At 41.0% G+C, this 22541-nt stretch overlaps 1 protein-coding gene across 2 annotated transcripts in view; it reads left to right on the plus strand.

Moving 5' to 3' along the window:
• The first annotated feature begins 6302 nt into the window (after positions 1–6302).
• The window catches only part of trpc3 (transient receptor potential cation channel subfamily C member 3), a 103561-nt gene continuing 87322 nt past the window's right edge, over positions 6303–22541 (plus strand). For both annotated transcript variants that reach the window (XM_033017089.1, XM_033017153.1), the window contains exon 1: positions 6303–6609. In XM_033017089.1, the coding sequence (XP_032872980.1) occupies positions 6452–6609 (158 nt within the window). In that variant the 5' untranslated portion in view covers positions 6303–6451. The remainder of the gene's footprint in view (positions 6610–22541) is intronic.

The raw sequence follows: 22541 nt of genomic DNA on the forward strand, positions 1-22541 counted from the left end.
AAATATGGAAATAGAGGAACCAGTCAAGTAGAAATTTTAGAGGAAAGGGCGATAAAGATCCCGAGAAATTCTGGTGAATCTGAAGAGAATGGCTCAATGAGATCCAATGTGAATGTGAGAATTTGGTTGTGTCACAGATCTGAGATTGTAATAGAAACCATGATTAGATAATATATTTAAGTCCTATATAAAAGTGAGAGCATGCTTATCGAACCTTGTGAAAAGGCAATTGTTGCTTTAAGGCTTAGACAACAGACAATAGACAATAGGTGCAGGAACATTTGGCCCTTCAATGTGATCATGGCTGATCATCCCCAATGAGTACCCCGTTCCTGCCTTCTCCCCATATCCCCTGACTGCTATTTTTAAGAGCCCTATCTAGCTCTCTCTTGAAAGCATCCAGAGAACCGGCCTCCACCGCCCTCTGAGGCAGAGAATTCCACACTCACCACTCTTTGTGAGAAAAATGAGGCTTCTGCCTCATTCAGTAAATATCATGTGATCAACTTTTTACTTGATTGTAATAATAGTCCGTAAAGATTTAGTGAACCTGGAATAAACAGCTATGCTTTGTTGAGCTACTGGTTTGTGAGTACCTACCCAAAGATTACACACATTGCTATTTCAAATCAAGATGCTAAACATTGTAATGTGCTACTGTAAACAACTAGCAAGAAAAATGCCAGAAATTACACACTTTGCAACCGTTACCACCATGATTCCAACAGAGCTGGTGAGTTTCAGTGCCAATAGAAGAAAAATTAATTCAGGATGAAAAGATAATTTAAAAGTAGAATATTATATGTTTTGGTCACAGTTTGAACCAATTTTCACTAGATACTTTTTAAATGGTCAAAACCAATTAATTTTAATATTAACTTGTTAATGAAAGATATGTACTTTACCACGAATTCTAATTATTTGCCATTGAATAGAAGCTATCAGTAAAAAGTACAAACACATTTTTATTAATGAATCTCCTCATTCAGTAACCTTGTTCCTACTCATAACCGCAAGCATTGTCATGGTTGTGATTTATACTAACTGTGGTTTGGATTGTGTCTGATCCCTGACGCGACCTATTTATTGAACTGGTAATTACTCTTGTCAACTTTGTACATGGGAATGTACGCTCTGCTGCATTTACATCCCCGATCATGAAAACACCAACACATATAAAAAAGGTTTGGTCCCTTTATAAATAAGCAAATCATGCTGCATTTGTAGATACATGAATATGTTCTACCTTTTTGCTTCAGGACCACAGTAATCATAGAATGAGGGAAAATTGAATACTGTGCAGAAGCTTATTTCAATCCATCATATCCATATACTCTATCTCAGTGGATCCATCTGCTAATTTGTAACTAGTTTGACTGTCACAAAAATATTTCACAGGTATTATCTATTGCTGGTGCTCAACCTAAACTTCTCATAATCCTCTCCTGTGACTGCTTGCCGACTGATGGCTATCGTCTGTCCAGAATGATCTGCCTTTGTTGTGAATGGAAGCATTTTTCCACATGCTTTTTTGTTTCCTTCAGGTTTCTCATTTTCTGATGTGATGGGTAGTTCCTACAATCTGCAGTGTACTGTTCTATACTGCCACTGATTTTGCTTCTGTGAAAAGCCAGCTCAAGACTATTCTTGACCTACAGGGCTACATTTTAATTCTCTGTTGCACTGCACACAGGGAGGCTATCAGTGGGCATGAGACTCTAAATTCTTGGTAGTGGCTTTGTTACGTCAGCATATGCTTAGGTATTTTATTAACATGGCATGGCTATCTGAACAATTCAGCTGCACAATTTTAAAATTTGAAGCTATTGAATTTGGCAGATTCCAGAGCAGAGGAGGAGATGAAGGTAGTCTCGGTATTCAGTGAATCGTGACTTAATATTATAACTGGGGCTGTACAGAGCTGAAACGTCACCCATTCCTTCTCTCCAGAGATGCTGACTGTCCTGCTAAGTTACTCTAGCATTTTGTGCCTCTCTTCGGTGTAAACCAGCATCTGCAGTTCCTTCCGACACAATACTCCAACTGCGGCCTACACCATCTTAAAGCCGCGGTCTCCGGTGAGGAAGAGCCAATCCTGGACTGACTCTGGACTCTGGTCCTGTACACGGGGGGAAAATGGAGGAGGACTGGCCAAATTTTTTGTGCCTTCCACCACAGTGATGAATGCTGTGGTGGATGTTTGTGTTACAGTTTTATTGTGTGTTCTTTATTATTGTACTGCTGCTGACAACCCAAATTTCCACCGACCCTGGTTGTGTGGCAATAAATTATATCTATCTATCTATCTATCTATCTATGGCCTCATAAATGTTTTGTACAACCGTAATATAATGTCCCACCTTCAATAAGCGGGTTGAAAGCTAACATGCTAAAACCCTTCTTCAGCACTCTATCAATTAGCATGCCAGTTTTACCTCTACCTCTTCTGCGCTCTCTCCAAAGCCTCCACATCTGTCCTGTTATGGAGTGACCAGAACAGGATTCAAGTGTCGCCTAACCAAAGTTTAATACAGCTGCAACACGACTTCCTCACTTTTATACTGAAAGCCCCATATACTGATAAAAAATTATCACGCCTTGTGCCTTCTTTATCATTCTATCTACTTGTTTTGTCACTTTCAGGGAGCTATAAATTCGCACCCTAATGTTACTCTACATTAATGCCCCCGGGGGTCTTGCCATTTAATGTATACTTTCCATTTATATTTGACTTCACAAAATGCAACACCTCACACTTGTTCAGATAAAACTCCATCTGCCCATATTTCCAACTAGTCTTTATCCTGATGAATCCTTTGACAACCCTCCTCACTATCCACAACTCTGTCAATGTTTATATGTTCTGCAAAAGTTATCCCTACCAAGTCCTATATAGGTATACCAACCTTATACCCTCTGTCTTTTACAGCCAAGCCAATTTTGAATCCTATCTACCAAGTCTCCATGGATCCAATGTGCCTTAATATTAAGCAGCCCACCATGAGGAACCTTGTCAAAAGCTTTACTAAAGTCCTTGTATATGACATCCACTGTCCATTGCTCACAAATCATCTTTGTAAATCATCTTTGTAAAAAAACTCAATAAAGTTTGTAAAACATAATCTTCCCTGCACAGAGCCATGCTGACTATCCCCAATAAATCCATGCTTTTTCAGATGAAAGATTTCAAGATCCTATCTTTAATAATCTATTCTATTATTGATGTAAGGCTCAAGAGTATACAGTAATTTCCTGTTTTGTCTCCACCACATTTCTTAAACAGAGCAACCACATTGGCTATTCTCCATTTCTCTGGGCCTTCAATCATGTACAGCTAAGGAGGATGCAAAGATCTCTATCAAGGCTCCAGTAATCTCCTCTCTTGCCTTCCACAATAACCTGGGATTTTTCCTATCTGACCCTGGGGATCTTCAAGAGACCTCACATCTTCCCTTTCTTGATATGAACATGCTCTAGAATATTAGCATATCCCTCCCTGATGTCACAATCCTCCACACTCTTCTCCTTGATGAAGTACTCATTTAGTACTTCTCCCATTTGCTCCAACACCTGGCATAAATTCCTTTGTTTACCTTACCCTTTCCATAATTATCCTCTTGTGTTTAGTATACATATAAAATGCCTTGGATTCTCCTTAATCCTACTTACCCAAGGACATCTCATGGTCCCTTTAAGCACTCCAGATTCCCTGTTTAAGCTCTCTCCTGCTTCTTTTATATTCATCAAAGATCTGATAAACCAAACATATGCTTCCTTTTCCTTTTTAACTAAATTTGTGAAATCTTTCAGAAGGTTCCCAAACTTTGTCATCCTTGTCTCTCTACCTCACAGGAATGTGTTAGGTCCTGAGTTCTGACCAGCTATCTCTAAACAACTTCCACACCAGATGTGAACATGCCCAATAACAGCAGCTCCCATCTACTCTCCCCAGCTCCTGCCTATGACTTGTGACCAGCCTTTCCTCCGAGGTCTAGTCCAATGCATATCCATAACTATCTCAAAAATTCTGGAGTTCAGTTCACATAACTCCATTGCGACGGCATGGTGGCACAGCAGTAGAGTTGCTGCTTTACAGCGCCAGGTTTGATCCTGATTACAGGTGCTACACAGAGTTCGTACATTCTCCCCGTGACCGCGTGGGCTTTCCCTGGGTGCTCCGGTTTCCTCTCACACTCCAAAGACGTACAGGTTTGTAGGTTAATTTGGCTTCGGTAAAAATTGTATATTGCCCCTAGTGTGTAGGATAGTGCTAGTGTACAAGGATCGCTGGCCGGCATGGAATCAGTGGATCAAAGTGCCTGTTTCTTCCTTGTATCTCTAAACTAAACTAAATTAAAGTCAGAAGTAGAAATATACCCCCCTACCAAATTCAGTGCCACATGCAGTTTATCAATCTCATCAGAAAAGGGCAGATAGGTGTAGTGATTCATTCACCTACATTCTGGTATGTACATTCATCCCATCTATTACACGTTACACATAGTAATAACCCATAGTTACAAGATTCTACTTGCTAAGGACATTTTGTGGCCCCTTCTAGGGCCAGTCATTTAAAGCTGATGTGTGCAGGAACCTCTTTATCATAAATGGTGGTGAACCTCCGGAATTCTCTACCCCAGAAGATTATGGAGGCATTTAAAGAGAAGGTAGATTTTTTTTTTTTGAATGATTGGTGATTTAAGTGTGATGGGCACAGAAGGGGCCTGGGTCGGTCAGCATTGATCATATTGACCAATAAATTACTTGAGGGGCCTACATTTGCTCCTATGTTATTATTTTATTCCTCAGTACTCTCTCTGTGCTCTACAGCAGCATATCACTGCTTAGATATTTAGCAGCTAGCTTCTCACATCCCCGTCTGTTCCGCCAGCACAGATGTGTAACCACATCCTTGTGCGACATTCTTCCTCCTACTTGTAGTCATGATCAACAGCTATTTAGTCAGCGCTGCCGCTGCTCCCGCACATGCCTCTTCTTGCAGAGCACCAGTACTCTAATAGAGTGGAATTCTTTGAAATGACTGAACACTTCTGAGTGGGTTGGAGTGCCTGAGAATTGCACACACCCTGAACCTGTGCGATGTCACGACAACAAGGCAGGCTTATTTTGAATGGATTACTGATAGAACTCCCAGCACTTGAAAAGAAGGCAACTGCCAAGGGACTGTCGCATTTTGGGCATCAGATTGCAGTCGTTTCCAGCAGAGCAGGAATCTCAAGAAGGATTGATAATGATAGGCACTTTCATAGCCACTAGTAGAGCTTGTCCAAAGTCTGCAAAGTTCTGTAGCAGAATGGCCTTGGTACTTGAGCATCATCAGATGTTTATCATATGCAATATCAGGAAACTAATACTCTACCTGTAGACCCAATGTGCAGTAATATAACCTGAAAGTGGCACCTTTCTCATCATCCGCTCTCTTGTCTGCTGTTGAGTCCATGGGAGAAGCGTTTACTGTTGCCCAAAGTACTGGAGTGAGATTGCCCACCACGGTGTGATTACATGAGCAGCAAAAAGGCGCTGCTGCTCTGGGTGAGCTGCAAAGTGTGTCGCGGATGGACGCCAAGTGTCGAAACCTTCGCCAAAGTAGCACTTTTTCTTCTAAATTTCCCCCATGCAAGTACCAACACAATCGCAACGTCTTTCACGCTGGTACTTAAGAAAGCAAGAACGAGGCTTGGAGAAGGATCCCGACCCGAAAACATCGCATATCCATTCCCTTCGCAGTTACTGCCTGAACCGCCGAGTCCCTCCAGCACTTTGTGTTTTGCTCAAGATTGCAGCATCTGCACTTCTTTGTGTTTCCGGGATAGTTATCAACAAGCCTTTCCCCACTCTATTTCACTGATTATGTGACCTTTCCCTGGTTTTAGCAGTGAATTCTAAGAAACCTGGAAAACCCCGAGTCTAATTTCAGAAGAGTTGTTAATAACTGATTAACATATTTGAATTCACAACTTGTCCTTTTCCAGGGAAATTCCCCTCCCCCCGACTCCAGCAGGCTGGGGATAGATAGATAAATCGGAGAGATTTCTGTTGAGATTTCAGGCGCTATCAATGCTTGCGGCGTTTGACCGTCTGACCATTTCCCAACCCCACCTGCTCGATGCTTTAACTTTTAGCTGAGAGAAGCGAGTCTGTGTGTACGTTGTTCAACGGGTGACCGACCATATGTTTCTGCTGCATCACTGTGTCTCACACGAAGCTCTTGGTGTCAGAGGAGGGGGAGGGGGGTTGCTTCATAAGAACTGTGGTAGGTTGGCCAGTGTCACTCTCCCTGGTGAATCTGTACCAGTCCCACGAGCATTTCGCCCGGCATCAGACGGAATCCCACTGCAGCAGTAGACAGACAATGAGCCGCGGAGGGCCACCCAGACATTATTAAATCCACTTTCTATATATATACCGGCGTGAACAACTATTCGCCTGAATGTCAGAAGAAGGTAAAAGAAGCCAGGTTCAGACAACTGTGTCCTTTCATGAAGAAGAAACTCGACGAGACTGGAAGGAGGAGAACGGAGATCTGGGCTCGCATTATCACAACCCAGTAGCTGAGGACAAACGTCTATATGGATTGCCCCAAACCATGTAAGTACTATTTCTTGGCTTCGTTCATTTAGTCCAATAATTTTTCTATTTTAAGGTAAATCGAATTAATCCAATTCTAGTAAAGACGTTAAAAACTATCTAAAGTCTTAAGCAATTTCGAATGAATTTTCCTACAGTGTTATTTCACTTTCATTTAAAAGCAATACAACTTCTGTAGGACGTTTGAGGTGAATAAAATAGGGATTGGTGACTATTAATATTTCTCGAGCATCTATCATAGGCTCAAACGTAGTGTCTCGATTCGGGACAAAGGCTGAAAATGTAACCGTGAAATGGAATAGAAATAAATTATTTATCCCGACTATTATTTAACCCTTGAAGCTGCCGGAAGAAAACCCGCCTTTGTTGTATATATGGGGAGTTTTGCAATCTCCAGCATTTTTGTCTACCTTCGATTTTCCAACATCTTCAGTTCCTTCTTAAACTTAAAATCCTAATCACTTTGTTTAAGTTATTAATTCTAAGAATCTCGAAAGTGGGTGATTATTTAACTCTTAAAATTACAATCTGAATATATAGTTTAGAATGAAGGTTATCTCAATATTCCTAACATATTTCTTCAGTAAATCGGGTTTATAGAGTTAAAAAATAGGATTAGGTGTTTTTCCTGACTGACAAATTAGCGCCATCAAGCGAGCCAGCAGTTATGTCCGACCATTATCTGTTTATTTGCCTCAACAGCGTCGCGACATCAACAAATATAAATGCAGGTTGATACGTGGGCAGTGGGACGGTTCATTTGTCACTTAATACAATCGAGAGATTCCTTACAGCCAATACCCAGTATGACATTCTGAATCTACCTGACGGGTGAATGGAGGAGGCAACTGGTGAGTTCGGGGTCAACACAACATGGTTTGTCTTGTCTCCGCTCTCTGTTGACGCCGACTCGCCCGTTCATCTGGAGCCTTTTCTTTTCACTAATGGCATTGTGATCATGTGTGTACTAGCTAAGATCAACTATTCTTCCCGGCACTTGGTTATTGACCCCCCATGAATGACTGTTCTTCAAGTGCTCATCCGTGTACGTTTTAAATGTGCACCAGCACCTTTCCAGACAGTGAAATCCTTTCCATCCTTATCCTGACCTCTCATCATTTGATACACGATTACATCTCCTCTCAGCCTCCCCTGTTTCAAGGAAAACAACTCCCGCATAGTGGTTCTTTCCTCCACTAAACTTCTCCTGTTTAGGTAACGCCATGGTAAATCTAATTTGTAAACAGTCTGGTGCTATCTTCTTCCTGCAAAGTAGTGACCGTAACTGTACGCAGAAATCTAGGTGTACTCCTCCAAGGGTTTTACACAGTAATAATAATAATAATGGATGGGATTTATATAGCGCCTTTCTAATACTCAAGGCGCTTTACATCGCATTATTCATTCACTCCTCAGTCACACTCGGTGGTGGTAAGCTACTTCTGTAGCTACAGCTGCCCTGGGGCAGACTGACGGAAGCGTGGCTGCCAATCTGCGCCTACGGCCCCTCCGACCACCACCAGTCACTCACACACATTCACACACAGGCAAAGGTCACAACGACAGTATGCACTCCAAGCGGGATTCGAACCGGCTACCTTCCGGTTGCCAGCCGAACACTTAGCCCATTGTGCCATATGTCGTCCCAGTGCCAGCATGGCACAGTGCCAGCATGGCACAGTGCCAGCATGGCACAGTGCCAGCATGGCAGCACTCACAGTATTCTGTGGCTTGACAGATAAAGGGAACTAACACATTTGCCTTCTTACTGCTTTTATCTGCTGTACTAACTATAGATATTTGTGTATATGAAAAGTAGTCTCTCTGTGCTCCTCAACACTTTTCATTATCCTACTATTCTTATTGAATGTCACATTACCTTACATCTCCTCAGGGTGACTACCTCGCAATACTTCAGACTGAAGCCCATCTATTGCATTTCACCTAAACAGCCCACTGATAATTCCTGAAGTTTACAGCCTTGTTTCTTACTTTAAACACAGACAATTTTTACCTCTTCTGCAAACTTCGTAATAATACACCCGACATTTATATTAGAATAATTTGATATATGCCTTAACACTTAACACTAAGCTCGATGCACTGTATACATCCTGCCAAACATTAAAAATCTGTTTTACCATGATTACATGCTTCCTGACATTGAATTCATATTAGATCCAACTTTCCATTTTCCCAATGATTCCATTGGCGTCTATGCTTTAAGAATTGGGAAACACTTGGCTAAATCCAAAACACTGCCTTCAACGGACCCTCAAATCTATGGTTTTGATTAATCTGAGAATTTCCAAACAAGAAATTATACAATCCCTCAGAATTATTTCAATAATTTGATGAATGACTTACGATTACTCAGTTCCAACCTTTTCTATCTTATTAAATAAAATAAGCGTGTTATTAAAATTCCAATCCGCAGGCATCATGCCCTTTCCACCCTTGCATTTCGCAACACCTTGGATACATTTTATCTCGGCTTCATCATTTATTCATGTTTAAAGATTTTAATCCCATTGATATTTTCTGGCTCCCTATTTATGTGATATTTCAGTTATTTCTTTTTAATTCCTTTGCAAACATTTCTAATCATCTGTTTTCGCTTCTTCATTCTGGGGTATTGTGTGTCGATTGATGATAAAACAAATGGATTTAATCCATTTTAAAATAAGGCTGTGACATAACAAAATGTGGAAAAAGTGAAGGGGTCTGAAAACTACTGAATGCACTGTATTAACTCTGAACTTGGTATTTGGTACTGTCTATTGTTTGCTTTTGCTGCTTAGCTCAGGTAGTAGAATTCTGCTGGTTCAAAAAGTTGGTGCCTCATTATTAGCTATGCCCTTGTACACTTTCATTAAGGCATGGTTGGCCTGCTGGCTAATAGTAATGACAGAAATAGTGATATGATGAATCATGAAGTTATGAGATTGTGATGGAATTAAATGTTGTTGGAGCAGGTAGTATAGGTCTTCAATTTTGAAGATGATTAATCCCTTATGTTAATTCACTCACCGCCTACCAGAGACGCAGTCTGACAATCAACTATTCCATCTTGATCTGTAAGAAGCATTGTCATGTGCAAATATGAAGTCTAGGCAGATGTCACATTATCCGTCTTTTTTTCTTACATGGTGGTTCTGATACAATTTAATAGCTTGATAGACCTTTTAAGAGAAATTGAATTGTTGTTGCCCTAGGGTCAAATGTCGCAGAGAGAAAATATAATAGATTTTCTTCCTTGAAGGTCATCTTACAACCGGAGGTAGACAACAATGCTGGAGAAACTCAGCGGGTGAGGCAGCATCTATGGAGTGAAGGAATAGGTGATGTTTCGGGTCGAGATAATAACATACAACCGGATATGTTTTTATGAAAATCTTAAAGTTTTACAATTGTAAATACTACCACTGTTACTACTTCAAATAAGACATGGGGAATTTACAAATTCTGTATAGACAGCACCCGGATCAGGGTCGAACCCGGGTCTCTGGCGATGTGAGGCAGCAACTCTACCGCTGTGCCACTGTGCCGCTAAATGAACTAATTATCTGGTCACCGATGAGATGGGTCTTTATGTTTAATTAGCTTTTGAATTTCTTATGTTGCACTGCGACCTGAAAACCATTTCATCAACAATTACGAGATACCTTGAGGTTGGTGAAGTATCCCAAACGGATAATGCTGGAAATAAAGCCAGGTCAAGCAGCATATGTCGAAAGAAAAGCTCAATAAACAATTCAGGTTGAAGATCCTCTGACAGAACAAAGGGCGAAAACAAGTTAATTTTATGTTGCAGAGAGAATTGAGAAGGGGTGGGCAGGATAAAGGAAATGACTCTAATCAGGTGAGGCCAATATTGCATTGGGGGTAATCTATGAATGAAGGTGCTTGATAGGATACAAAAGACAGTTATAGAAAAACGCTAACCTGCCCTCCTTGGATGACATATACAAGGCCCGATGCTTGCGCAGGGCCATAAATATCAAGAAGGACACATCCCACCCTGCCAACCACCTTTTTACTCTGCTACCCTCGGGGAGGCGACTCAGGTCTCTGCAGGCTCGCACCGGTAGACTAAAAAATAGTTTCTACCCATGTGCGGTAAAAGAGCTTAACTCCAACAGTGAACACTGGGAAGCAAGAAGTAACTTCGAGGAATACCGTTAAATTCTTTTAAACTTTAAAAAAAAATGTATCTATTATTTTACTATTAACTGTACATATGTGTATTGGTTGTCGTGTTGTATTTCTTTTAACGGAGGAGAAGCAAATGGAATTTCGTTGCTCAGTTTTGTGCAATGACAATAAACATATTCTATTCTATTCTATTCTATTCTAATCTTACAAACATAAGAACATAAGTGATGTTAAATAAGGGAAGTTAGAGAGCACAGAAAAATGAGCATTAAAGCTGTAAAATACAGAAAAATGTCAAAAAACTCAGAAGGTTGGAGCCAGACTCTTGGAGAGAGGAAAATCGTGCAGAGTTACAGACAATTGACTTACAGCAGTATTGGCTGCATTATGGAAAATTCCCTCTTCTGTGGTTTTCTGATTTTCAATGGAAAAGTGCCATTTTCATTTTTTTTTAAATTTCATCTTTTGGCAACCATGCGGCATCATAGTGCACCATTTATTCATGATTGCATCCAATTTCTACTACTTTTGGAAATGTACTTGAAACTAAAATAATGAGCAGTTACCAGAGTTAAGGCAGATTTTTATCATTTTCTTTGGCACTTTAACTCACTACGAACATCTCGTAGCAAGCATGAAATGGTAACATGGAAGACACTGGTTTGCATGTGGCTAGACACATGCACACACAAACACACACACACACACACTGATCATTCATTGACATCATTTAGTGTTGTTAGATAATATTGGAGTATGAAGGAATATTGCAATATTATTCAAAGACGCACTTCACAGAACGATATGCATTCACAGCTGGTGCCCAAAGTGTACAATTTGCACAGCGCTCATAATATGCCCATTTCTATGCTAAGAATAGTTTAAAACATAGCAGAATGAAAAACATTATTTGTCAAAAATGTTACAACAAAGTAATGAAGTTAATTACAGATATTATAGTTGGGTCATGCAAGCCTTTGTGTGGACAAAGTTGCCTTCCTGAAGGCATTGGCTGTGATTTAATTGCATCAACGAGAACAAAGCTCTGAAAATTATTCAGTATTAATTCACAGGACGTAAGAGAGACCAATGAATAGTTGAGAAAGGTTTTATTTCAATACAGACTATTGGGTAACCCTCTATCATCCCTTTGAAAAATAAATTAAATTCCAATATTGTGATTAATTATGGAGTATTTGCAACATTTGTATAAGTTCTGCTCTTTTTTAATGTCTGATAGCGTGCTCACATTTGGTCAGCAGGTTATGAACATATTAGCTAATCTGACAAATATTTGTTGTAATGATTTGCTGCATTGCTGGAAATGTCATATTTTCGGGATGAAATATTAAATAAAATTCCTATTCTGGTAGTTCAGGTGAGCACAAATGACCACACAGTATCGTTGCTCAATCTTAATTCCCAAAAACCTTTCTTAAGCCAATACCATCAAAAGCAATCAATTGTAGTATCACCAGGGGCGCCGGGGAGATGGCCAGCCCCGCCGGCAGTCCGTTCGTTTTTTCAACTTTTGTTATTTTTAGCGTCTGTTAAGACTTTGTTTTAATGTACTTCGGTTTGTTTTATGTGGGGGGAGGGGAGGGGGGGATCGGGAGAAACTTTTTTTCAAGTTCTTACCTTCCCGGAGATGTGATTGATTTTCGGATCACATTCTCCGGGCTCTGCGGCCTACCATCGATGGAGCTGGAAGCCGCCTCGGACTGTCGTGAGCCCCACCGCGGGGCGCGGACTTAACATCGGAGCGGATCCCTTGCCTGGGATCGCTCCCACCGCGGCCTGCGGACTTACTATCAAGGGCACGTAGTCTTGGGAGAGGCTAGTCGTGAGCTCCAACGCCACAGAAGGTTCAACCAGCCCCGACGCGAGGTTTGATCGCCCAGCGCGGGGGAGCTGACAACCCCCGATGCAGGAACTGAACGCCTCGACGCGGAGGGCCCAAATGCCGCTGACTACGGGAGTCAAAACTGTAGCTCGAGGCCCCCGACCGAGGAAGAACAAAAGGAAGGCCTTGAACTTTATTTCGCCTTCCATCACAGTGAGGAATGTGTAGGAGTCACTGTGGTGGACGTTCATGTTAAAATGTGTTTTTGAGTCTGTTGCTTTTAATTGTATGACTGACGTGGCCAGTGAAATTCCTCGTATGTTTCAAAACATACTTGGTGAATAAAATCTGATTCTGATTCTGATTTTCTGAAATACCCATATTTAAGTTCACGTATAAAAATAATGGTTATGGTGGAGACCAAGTACTCTTGGCAACGTCATGGATTTACAACATTCATTTACTTTCCTAGGGATACCTTTAAACTTTTCAACCATAATCAAACAGTTCTTGACTACTAATCAGTTTTGCTTCTGTCATTCTATGTTCTGGATCACCTAGCCTCCTTGATGTCACCATTGTTATCTTAGCTCCTCAGGATCTAACATGTTGCACAAAACATCAATTATGTTTCATAGATAAAGATTGTCACAATTTTACAACTTTAGATGAGATATTTACAGCTGAGAGAAGACTCTGAAGCTGAGCATAATTGTGTTTGTAATTAAAAAAGGAACAGCAGGTACCGGTTTATATGAAAGATAAGCACTAAATGCTGGTTAACAGCGCCTCAGGCAGCATCTTTGGAGAAAATGGATAGGTGACTTTTAGGGTCGGGACCCTTCTTCAGATTTTATATTGTTTTCGGATCATTTGTTTGTGTTTTGTTTATGTTTTCTCTTAAGTAATATACTTAATTTATTCATATTTGAAAATATAAATTTTTGTCTCAATTTGCAAGTATCTTACAGTTATTCCTCTATTTTCGAGAATTATCTTTGCTGCTGTTTCTAATGCTTAAATCTCTTTTTGATGACATGTATCCTAAAAATGCTCCCAATCTCTTGACATTGACCAACCGTTCAAGATCATGTTGCAATTTTTGACATGTTGGCCAGTGTGGGTAAGTTGGGCCGAAGGGCCTGTTTCCACACTGTATCACTCTATGACTATCTTCACTATCCAAAATACCATCCACTTTAGTGTCATCTGCAAACTTGCTAATCATGTCTTGAACATTCTCATCCAAATCATTGATTTCGATGACAAAAACCATTGGGTCCAGCACCAAACCCTGAGGCATACCACTAGTTACAGGCTCCAGTCCGAAAAACACCTTCCTACGAAAAAAATTCTTCGGGTAATATGTGAGCACAAGATCATCTCCAATATTCGTCCTGAAATTGGAATATACCTTTATTCTGTGTACTATAATCCAACACATATTTTCCCCCTGTCATGTCGCAAGTGTCATACTCAAATTATATTTGAGATAGAAGTTTGCAAAAGTGCGGCATCAGCCAATATCTCAGCAGTAGGAGGTATTTAAAGAGACCAAGTATGTTCCCAATAAGGAAAAAACTGGGGCTCCAAATCAAGCCTTCTCGAAGGTTGCCCAGTGCAGATAGGCAATAAAGGGAACATTGTAACAGATACTGAGAGCTTGATATTGCAGGAAGCCTTGATGCTGAAAGTTCAGCGGTAATATTAAAGAGGAAACTAGGAAAACAAAGAGGGTAAAACATTTTTAAAAAATACACAGATGCTGGAGGTGTAAAATAAAAATAGAAAAGGCTGGAAACATTTGTTGGTCAGCCTACATCTGCGGGAAGAGAAACCGAGAGACAAAAAGGGTGCAAGTAATAATAGTAGCAAGTAAAATCAAGAAAGCCTGAGGGAGGTTTTATGAAAACATAAAAAGGAAAGAGAATAACAAGGAAAGGAAAAAGGATCCATCAATGACCAGAAAAACCTAATTGTGGAAGTCAAAGACATGGGTCATTAAACCAAAAGTCTGTCTTCACAAAAGAGTGGGGATTAAGGGGGGTTAAGAAGGAAGATGTGAAACATTAGAAACAATTAAGATGCAAAGTGAGGAATGTCAAGAAATGTCAAAATAAACATGGAAGGAAATGTTGGCGAGGCAACATAGCATTGTTAAGGGAAATTCATTACTGAATTGAATTATTTAGGGAGGTCACAGGGAGGGTTGATGAGGGCAGTGCATTTGACATAGTTTAGCATTAGCAAGGTAATTGGGAAATTCTAGTGTGAATCACTCATCAGAATTTTTTTTTAAGTTATAGAATTTGAGGAAAATAGCAAGTAAAACCCAAAGTAGCCCAGTGTCGGGCGAAAAATATTAATGGTTTTTGGGAAATTTGATTGACTTGGAGGCTGTTTGCAATATTGCATACCAGGTCCTTTGTTTTTCATGACATACATCAATGTTTTAGTCTCAAATGTACTCATCCTCTTAAGCAATCCCTTGGGGTTGAAGTTGACTTGCTTTCGCTCCAGTTCTGGGATGGCTGATGCGGACACAAGTACAATAAAATTCTGCAGCAGAGCCATACATCACTGTCTTGGCTTGTCTTAATGGACCAGAACAACTCGAGGTGAGGGGGGAACTCTGATCAGGCAGCATCTGGGACTAGAATGGATAGGTAACTTTTTGGGTCAGGACCCTTCTCACCTATCCATTCCCTCCTCGAATGCTACGCAACATTGGATTCCTCACGCACGTTGTGTTTCGCACAGGATTCCAGCATCTGCAATATCTTGTATCTCTCAAGAGGTAATGGCTTCGTTTTAATTGCATATATTACATCCTGCACAAAATGTCATTAACATTTCATAAATAATGCAACAAGGTGATCTATTAAAATGTTAGGTCCATGATTGTAACCCATCATGACAGAATAATATCTTGTGTTTTTACTAGTTTTACTCTCTTGTCCTTATAAAACAATGCTGCACCTGAATTAATGAGGCCCCCTCCTCCATTCAATGGACTGTGTGCTACAGTCGAACGCTTTGTGCCTGATTTGGAATTAAAATAGGTCATGGTTCAAGCGTTTAGTTTCTGCAGTGATGTCTACAGGTCCAGGCTGTGTCACATACACAAACTAATGAAGGCAAGAATATTCAGTTGATAATGAATAAGGGCCAATCAGTTACAAGGTGAAAATGCGAAACATTTAAAGAATCCTGTTGGTGAGTTGTTATTTGTTTTCCATTGCTGCCAACATTTTTTGATTTGTGTGGAATTTTACAGAATATCGTGGTGACAGCTTTTTAGTTTGCTTTGCTAACTTTACTACATTGAATTGCATAGACAACATGTATATTAGAAAGCTGAATACTGAAGAGGCAGTGGTGACTGCAATCCTCATGTTGTGCTAATTCTGTCAAATTGAACTATGCATGAGTATCCAACACGCAGTTTGTGTCGCACACAGGGGATTCAAGATCTGAAGAACATGAAAAACAAGCCTTCACCTTCCCCTCCCACCTTCCCCTCCCCACCCCCCCCCCTCCCCCATTCTCATCCCCCACTTTAAATCTGTGCTTTTAAAAAAGGACCCTTAATTATTTACATGTTTATCGTGCATCATGTAGGAAGTAAGCGGCATGTGTTTAAGAATATTTTTGCTGGAAACCTTGAAGTGACTCTTGCTGAGTATAGAGATCAAGGTAGACAAAAATGCTGGAGAAACTCAGTGGATGAGGCAGCATCTATGGAGTTCCATAGATGCTGCCTCATCCGCTGAGTTTCTCCAGCATTTTTGTCTACCTTCGATTTTTCCAGCATCTGCAGTTCCTTCTTAAACATAGAGGTCAAGGTTGTATATTATTATTGAAATACAAGATGAAGTGTGATAGCATGTGGAATCTAGGTAAGATTTCCTTCAATTAGAAAAGTTTACTGATTGCGTATGCCTACCCTTTACAAAATCTTGTAACGCCTCCCACTTTCTACTCTTAGGAAATTGGGAAAGGCAAGTGACTGAAGTGTCCATAGGCGAGCCTTTTGGGAGTAGCGACTACAGTTCTATTTGCTTTTAAATAGTTGTGGATAAAGACAGGGCGAGTACCATAGTTAAAATTCTGTATTGGGGCAAGGCCAACTATGATGATATTGGGCAGGAAGATCCTCAAGTTGATTGAAGTAGGTTGCGTGCAGGAAAAGTATCGTGGGATGCTTTTAAATGTGTGATGACAAGAGTTCAGGACATATATGGTCCTGTGGAGGGAAGGGGAAGGGTAAGGCAGGTGGAAGTAAGGAAACTTGGACAATGAGAGAAATTGAGACTCTGGTCAGGAAAAAGAAAAAGGAAAAACAGATACAAACAGCTGGGATCAAGTGTATCCCTGAAGGAGTTTCAGGAACTAAGGAGCATACTTATTACACGGGTTCCAGGGAGAGCTAACCGACTGCTTAGGGATTTGGCTTCGTGGAGGTAAGCAGAGAATGATGCTGGAAGGTTGTTTAACATTCTGCAGGCCTGTGATTAAAGCTGTACCTCGGGGATCGGTGCTGGGCCCATTGCTGTTGGTGGTTTATATCAGCGATTTGGATGAGAATGTACAAGGCATGATTATTAAGTTTGCAGATGACACTAAAGTGAATGGTATCGTAGAGAGCGAAGATGGTTACCAAAAATAGCAACAAGATCTTTATCAGATGGGCAAGTGAGCTGAGGAATGGTTGATGAGGTTTAATGCATTCGCGAGCTGTTGCATTTGGGGAAGTCAAAACTATGGATAGACCTTCACAGTGAATGGCAGGGCTCTGAGGAGTGTTGTCGGACAGAGGGATATAGGAGGGCAGATACATAGTTCCCTGAAAGTGGCATCACATGTATGTAGAGTGGTCAAGAATGCTTTCAGTAGATCGGCCTTTATCAGTCACGGCATTGAGTATGGAAGTTGGGATATTGTGTTACAATTGTATAAGACGTCAGGTTGCATTTGAAGTATTGTGACAGAGTGCAGAGAAGGTTTACAAGGATGTTGCCGGGACATGAGGGCCTGAGCTACTGGAAGAGGTTGGGCAAGCTAGGACTTTTCTCCTTTGAGCACAGGTGGCTGAGGGGCAATCTTATAGAGGTATATAAAATCATGAGAGGGATAGATAGGATGAATGCAGTCATAGAGTCTTTTACCCATATTAGGGGAATCAAGAACCAGAGCACGTAGGTTTAAGGTGAGAGGGGAAAGAAAAGTTAATAAGAACCTGAGGGACAACCTTTGAACACAAAGGGTGGTGGGTATATGGAATGAGCTGCATGAGGAGGTAGTTGAGGCCGATACTATAACAGCATTTAAAAGACATAAGGACAGGTACATGGATGGGAAAGGGTTAGAAAGATATGGGCCAAAAATAGGCAGGTGGGACTAGTTTAGATGGGGCATCTTCACCCATATGGGCAAGTTGATCTGAAGGGCCTGTTTCCATGCTGTATGACTATGACTCTATGGTCAATGACTATGGAATGAACAACAATTAATATTTCAGGTCCAGAACCTTTGTCAGAACTGTGAAAGAGGGAAAGCAAGTCTGTTTATAAAAAAATATATATATATTGAGAACACTTGTTATGCAGAACATATAGAAGAAGTAACAAGTGAGATGAAGCTGAGGAGTTTCATTCTCATCCTGGGCGATGGAAGATGAAGCTCCACACAACCAGTGGATTATTGGTCATCTCAGTATGTTGTAACCATCGCAAAGCAGACATGTAGATGGGGTGTTCTGGAGGAGGCGGAACTACTTGGCTCAGAGAGGAAAACAATGGATTCAATGCACAAGTCAAAAAGGCACAGAATTAAAAAAGTGATGCACTCTTTGGGAATGGGAAAAGAAGAAGGAAGATCAACATCCAAAACAAGAAATGGACAGAAAGTGCTAAAAAAGCAACCAAAATAGAGACTGTTACCATGTGTTCACAGTATTTAGCAATAATTTAGTGCCAAATGGAATTATTGAAATTATTATGTAAATTGTGTAATGCACCCTGTTCAAGTTTATGGAGATAATTATGTTTTCACAACGATGATAGAAAAGGATGTGAGACCAAATGCAAATGAGTCCTGGTTAAAGAGGTGATTTGCTGGGATCACAACTCACCTGCACCACACACATCAGAGATGTTACGTACCATTTGTCATGAAGAGTTTTGCAGACAGACAGACAAAGAAATTGAATAAGTTTGTGTTTAATTAAATATATGGTATCTCTGTTAATAAATTGTACTGTTTCATTGAAGGATGTCACAGATGCTACAAGTTACTGTGGGGTGTGGCGAGGATGTGAGGGTGTAGAGGTTTAACGGTACCAGTTACCATAGTAATACTGCTTCTTTCCCTCTTGTCCCCATGTTACCCTATTGATTGGAGGAAGCAAGCAGAGTACCTCCTGACATGAGGCATATCATACATCTGTATCTTAATTATACAGATGGGGTCCAATAATGTAAATGCAACATCATTTGTGATTTTAAATGGAAGGATTAGAGCAGAGGCATTTTCAGTTCCCATGTCTGATATACATTCAGGGAATTGTCTTGGTCTAGGAGAAACTCCACAAATAAGGTTCAAATTTTAAATGTTTAAGATTCTTATATTGGCTGGGAGGAGTAGATGGACGACTGATGACAGCCCAGGACCACTCTTGAACCTTCCACACCTCATCCTTCCATGTTCCCTTCACTCTGACTCCTTCATGCCACCTATCCCCATCCTAGAGAGCCTAAAAGTGGCAGATGAACTTAATGTACTGTAGGTAAATGTGTGCTATAGGACACTGAAAGGAAAATTTGTAACTGCAAATACTCCATGAATTATCGTACAATAGTTTAATTTAGTTTATTGTCACGTGTACAGAGGTACTGAAAAACTTTTGTTGCGTTCTAACCAGCCAGCAGAAACATGATTACAATCGAGCCATTTACAGTGTATAGATACATGATAAGTGTATAATATTTAATGCAAGATAAAGCCAGCAAAGTCCGATCAAGGGTGGTCTAAGGGTCACCAATGAGGTTGATAGTAGTTCAGCACTGCTCTCTGGTTGTGGTAGGATGATTCAGTTGCCTGATAACAGCTGGGAAGAAACTGTCCCTGAATCTGGTAGTGTGCGTTTTCACACTTCTATACCTATTGCCTAATGGGAGAGGTGAGAAGCGTAAGTGGCCAGGGTGTAACTCGTCCTTGATTATGCTGCTGGCCATGCCAAAGCAGCGAGAGGTATAAATGGATTAAATAAAAGGTTTGTGTGATGGTCTGGGTTGCATCCACAATTCACTGCAATTTCTTGCGGTCATGGATGGAGCTGTTCCCAATCTGTGATGCATCCTGATAAAATGCTTTCGATTGTGCATCTGTAGAAGCTGGTGAGAGTTGTAGGGGACATGCCGAACTTCCTAAGCCTTCTAAGGAAGTAGAGGCGTTGATATGCCTTCTTGGTCGATGCTTCAAGATGTGTGGTCCAGGAGAAGTTGTTGGTGATATTAACTCCTAGGAATTTTAAGTTGTCAACCACCTCTACTTCAGCGCCATCAATGCAAACTGTGATATGTGTACTGTTTTGCTTCCTGAAGCCGATCTCTATCACCTTTATCTTGCTGACACTGAGAGAAAGGGTGTTGTCTCGAGACCAGGACACAAGGTTCTCAATCTCCTTCCTGTACTCCGTCTCATCATTATTTGATATCTGGCCCACAATGGTGGTATCATCTGCAATTTTGAAAATTGAATTAGTTTTGTACATGGCTGCACAGTCGTGGGTGTACAAGGAGTAAAGAAGGGGGCTGAGAACGCATCCTTGTGGAGCACCAGTGTTGAGGATTATTGTAGAGGATGATTTGTCCCCTATCCTCACTTATTGGGGTCTGTTTGTCAGGAAGTCAAGGATCCGCTTACAGAGATGAGTGCTGACACCAAGTCCCGCGAGTTTGGTGATATGCTTGGATGGTATAATGGTATTAAAGGAGAGCTGTAGTCTATGAATAGGAGTCTGACATAGGTGTCCCTCTTATCCAGGTGTTGGAGGGATGAGTGTCGGGCTTGGGCGAAGGCATTGTCCGTGGACTTGCTGTGGCGGTAGGCGAACTGCAGTGTGTCAAGGCCGCTGGTTAGACTGGATTTAATGCGTTTTATAATTAGCCTCTCAAAACATTTCATGATGGTGGGTGTCGAGGTCACTGAATGGTAGTCGTTTGGTCTCGCTTTTCTTTGGCACTGGGATGATGGTGGTCTTCTTGAAGCAGGTGGGTACATCAGAACAGAGTATGGAGATTAAAGATGTCCGCAAATACTCCCACTAGCTGGTCCACGCAGCTACTAAGGACACAGCCAGGAACTCTGTCTAGGCCAGTTGCTTTTCGTGGGCTTACCCTCAGGAAGGCCAATCTAATCTCTGCAACAGTCACAATTTGGTCTAAAATGAAGGAACCAGAGTAGGGGTGACTCAGTGGGTCAGCCAGCATCCCTGGAGGATATATTCAGGTCAGGACCCTTCAAGTAGAATTCAGTTGATTTAAAACTTAGTGTGAACTTTCTCATTGAACAACTTCCAGCAGCTGATGACCTGATGATAGCCGCAGAAATCTAAAACATTTTAAGAGAGAATGAAAATGGACAATGTAATTATAAGTAGACAGTGCGGCATTACTGCATTTCTATTCATTGTGATTAACTGATAGAATAAACATCTTCTCCAGTAAGTGAAGATTCACCCATAAGAATCCCACTGGTTGCTGTACCTTAAAAAATGGAAACATGATGAATGGTTCTAATTAGAAGGTCAAAATTTGCTGTAAAATCCCAGAATTCACTACCCACACTCGACATTGAATCAGGCAATCATCTTGCACTTACTTTATACAATTTTCATAATAGCTTGCTGTGTGTAACTCTACTGAATTCAATCACCAAGTCGCCATATGTTAACAGTACCTTGCCCAATATAATCTGCCCAAATATTTGGCAAATGGCAAAGTCATGCATAGAGTTATACAACACTCAAATTTCACTGCATCTTATTTGGTACATGTGACAATAAACTGACCTCGAAATGGGCCCTTTGGCCCAATTTACCCTTTCAGCTATTGTGAGGGTGGCTGACATCCTATTGTGCGGGTCAACAGCTGACATCCTGGCAATGGTAGTGATGTCTTCATTCAGATGCGGTCCACTGGACATTTGCATTTGTGCCACCACAATGTTTGGTTTGCAGATGGCTTAGAAACATAGAAAATAGGTGCATGAGTAGGCCATTCGGCCCTTCGAGCCTGCACCGCCATTCAATATGAACATGGCTGATCATCCAACTCAGTATCCTGTACCTGCTTTCTCTCCATACCCCCTGATCCCTTTAGCCACAAGGGCCACATCTAACTCCTTCTTAAATATAGCCAATGGACTGGCCTCAACTACATTCTGTGGCAGAGAATTCCAGAGATTCACCACTCTCTGTGTAAAAAAATGTTTTTCTCATCTCAGTCCTAAAAGATTCCCCTTTATCCTTAAACTGTGGCCCCTTGTTCTGGACTTCCCCAACATCGGGAACAAGCTTGTGGGTAATATAGAGAACAAAGGCCATGGTTAATGTGGTGGAGCAGACTATTAACACGCACAAGCAATGGTTCCATTGCATGGATCTCTCCAAGGTTCAGTTCCTGTCCACAGACACAACTACAGTTCCTGTTCCTTGGCTGCAGCATTTGGCTATTATGAGGGCTTACTCCTTACTTCCAGCTAAGCAGGAAAAGGAGGATTTAGTGGAGTAGATAGTCTAAATAATCCTATTATGACTGGGTCTTCTGTAAATAATGTAATGCAGTTCCTCATCCATGTCCCACTTTGTAGTGAAGGAATTATACTAATGAGAATCACTCACATGTTTGGATGATGTGCTTATCCTTATTAA

Source organism: Amblyraja radiata, chromosome 1 (genome assembly GCF_010909765.2).
Source record: "Amblyraja radiata isolate CabotCenter1 chromosome 1, sAmbRad1.1.pri, whole genome shotgun sequence".
NCBI lineage: Eukaryota > Metazoa > Chordata > Chondrichthyes > Rajiformes > Rajidae > Amblyraja > Amblyraja radiata.